The 1,258-nt window shown below is 37.0% G+C and overlaps 1 protein-coding gene across 1 annotated transcript; it reads right to left on the bottom strand.

The window, feature by feature from the left end:
• Positions 1–315: 315 nt before the first annotated feature.
• Positions 316–1,258, bottom strand: LOC109181037 (protein FANTASTIC FOUR 1). Its single transcript, XM_019330789.1, has one exon. The coding sequence runs from the start codon at positions 967–969 to the stop codon at positions 457–459; it is 513 nt and encodes a 170-aa protein (XP_019186334.1). The 5' UTR covers positions 970–1,258; the 3' UTR covers positions 316–456.

The raw sequence follows: 1,258 nt of genomic DNA, 5'->3' as shown, positions 1-1,258 counted from the left end.
AACAATAGTGAAACTTATAAATAAATTTTAAGCTTTATTTGATAAAATATAAAAAGTTTAAAATAATAACTTATTTTGAAATACATCTTAAATAATATTTCGATTCAAAATAAATTAGTACGAAATAGTTATTAGTTTTTAAGCTTTAACCTAACTTTATGTCAAACATAATTTATATGCATTTAACTGGCAACACAGTGTTATATGAACCATAATAAAAAATTCATTTTTAATATATCAAATGTACATTATTTTACAATATACAGAATATGGTCCACAAACTACATTTAACTTGACCAAGCTAGAGATGGATAGTGATGAAAACTTTATCCCTTCATATTTATTTTTGAATACTTTCCATATGAAAATAATAAATCAAGCCCAAAATAATCAAAAACATAATCTTTCTTCCTCAAACCCAAATTAATAAAAAACATATACTTCCTCCTCAAAATATTAAATCCCCAACCCGAAAAGTCCACAATCAACATCAAAAACATATTCTAAACTCAGCACTTCCTCCGCCACCTTCATAATCGATCGGGTAAACACGTATGGTGACCCACCCTGTGGTGTCACCGGAAACTTACATTCCATAACCCTCTCTTCCTCCTCTTCTTCTTCTTCTTCTGTAATCGCATCTTGGGATTCGTCTTCTGACTCTTCTTGCTCAGAATATTCTCGGCTGTTTTGATCATCATCGCTATAGATGAGATGCATTCTCAACCGCCCATCTTTCCTGGAAGCGAGGAGAGTCTCCGGCCGATTAGATCTCACCTGTCGGAGCTTTAACCGGCCGTCTTGCCGCACCGGCCGGAGAAAGAATGCGGGCTTACCATCTTGGCTGAGGGAGGATATTGGCGGTGGAAATTCCTTAGATTTTCTCCTCTCCGCCTCCGTTCTTCCCAATCTGCTCCATGAATATGATGATGAATGCTTAACCGGGGAGGTGGAGGCTGTAGTAGGCATAAAGGCGGCGACGGCGGTGGTGGTAACTACTTCGCGGTGGCGTTCCGTTACGTTGTACGTCGTCCTTGAATTGGTGTTCGTAAGGGCTAAGTAGTGGACACTTTTCTTACAAAAGATTATTATTATATATATTCTTCCAAAAGATTATTATTATATATATACTTATAGATAAAGTTGTAGGAAGGAGAAGAGAGCTGAGGGATATGTTGGGTAGAATTTAGAAATTAAAGAGACATAGATTCATTACTACCTTCCTGGAGTCGCCTCCTGGGTGTCATACACCCTGTTA

The sequence above is a fragment of the Ipomoea nil genome, unplaced genomic scaffold, assembly GCF_001879475.1.
Source record: "Ipomoea nil cultivar Tokyo-kokei standard unplaced genomic scaffold, Asagao_1.1 scaffold1043, whole genome shotgun sequence".
In the NCBI taxonomy this organism is placed as follows: domain Eukaryota; kingdom Viridiplantae; phylum Streptophyta; class Magnoliopsida; order Solanales; family Convolvulaceae; genus Ipomoea; species Ipomoea nil.
The sequence above is the reverse complement of the archived record's forward strand: the minus strand, read 5'-3'. Positions and strand labels throughout refer to the sequence as shown.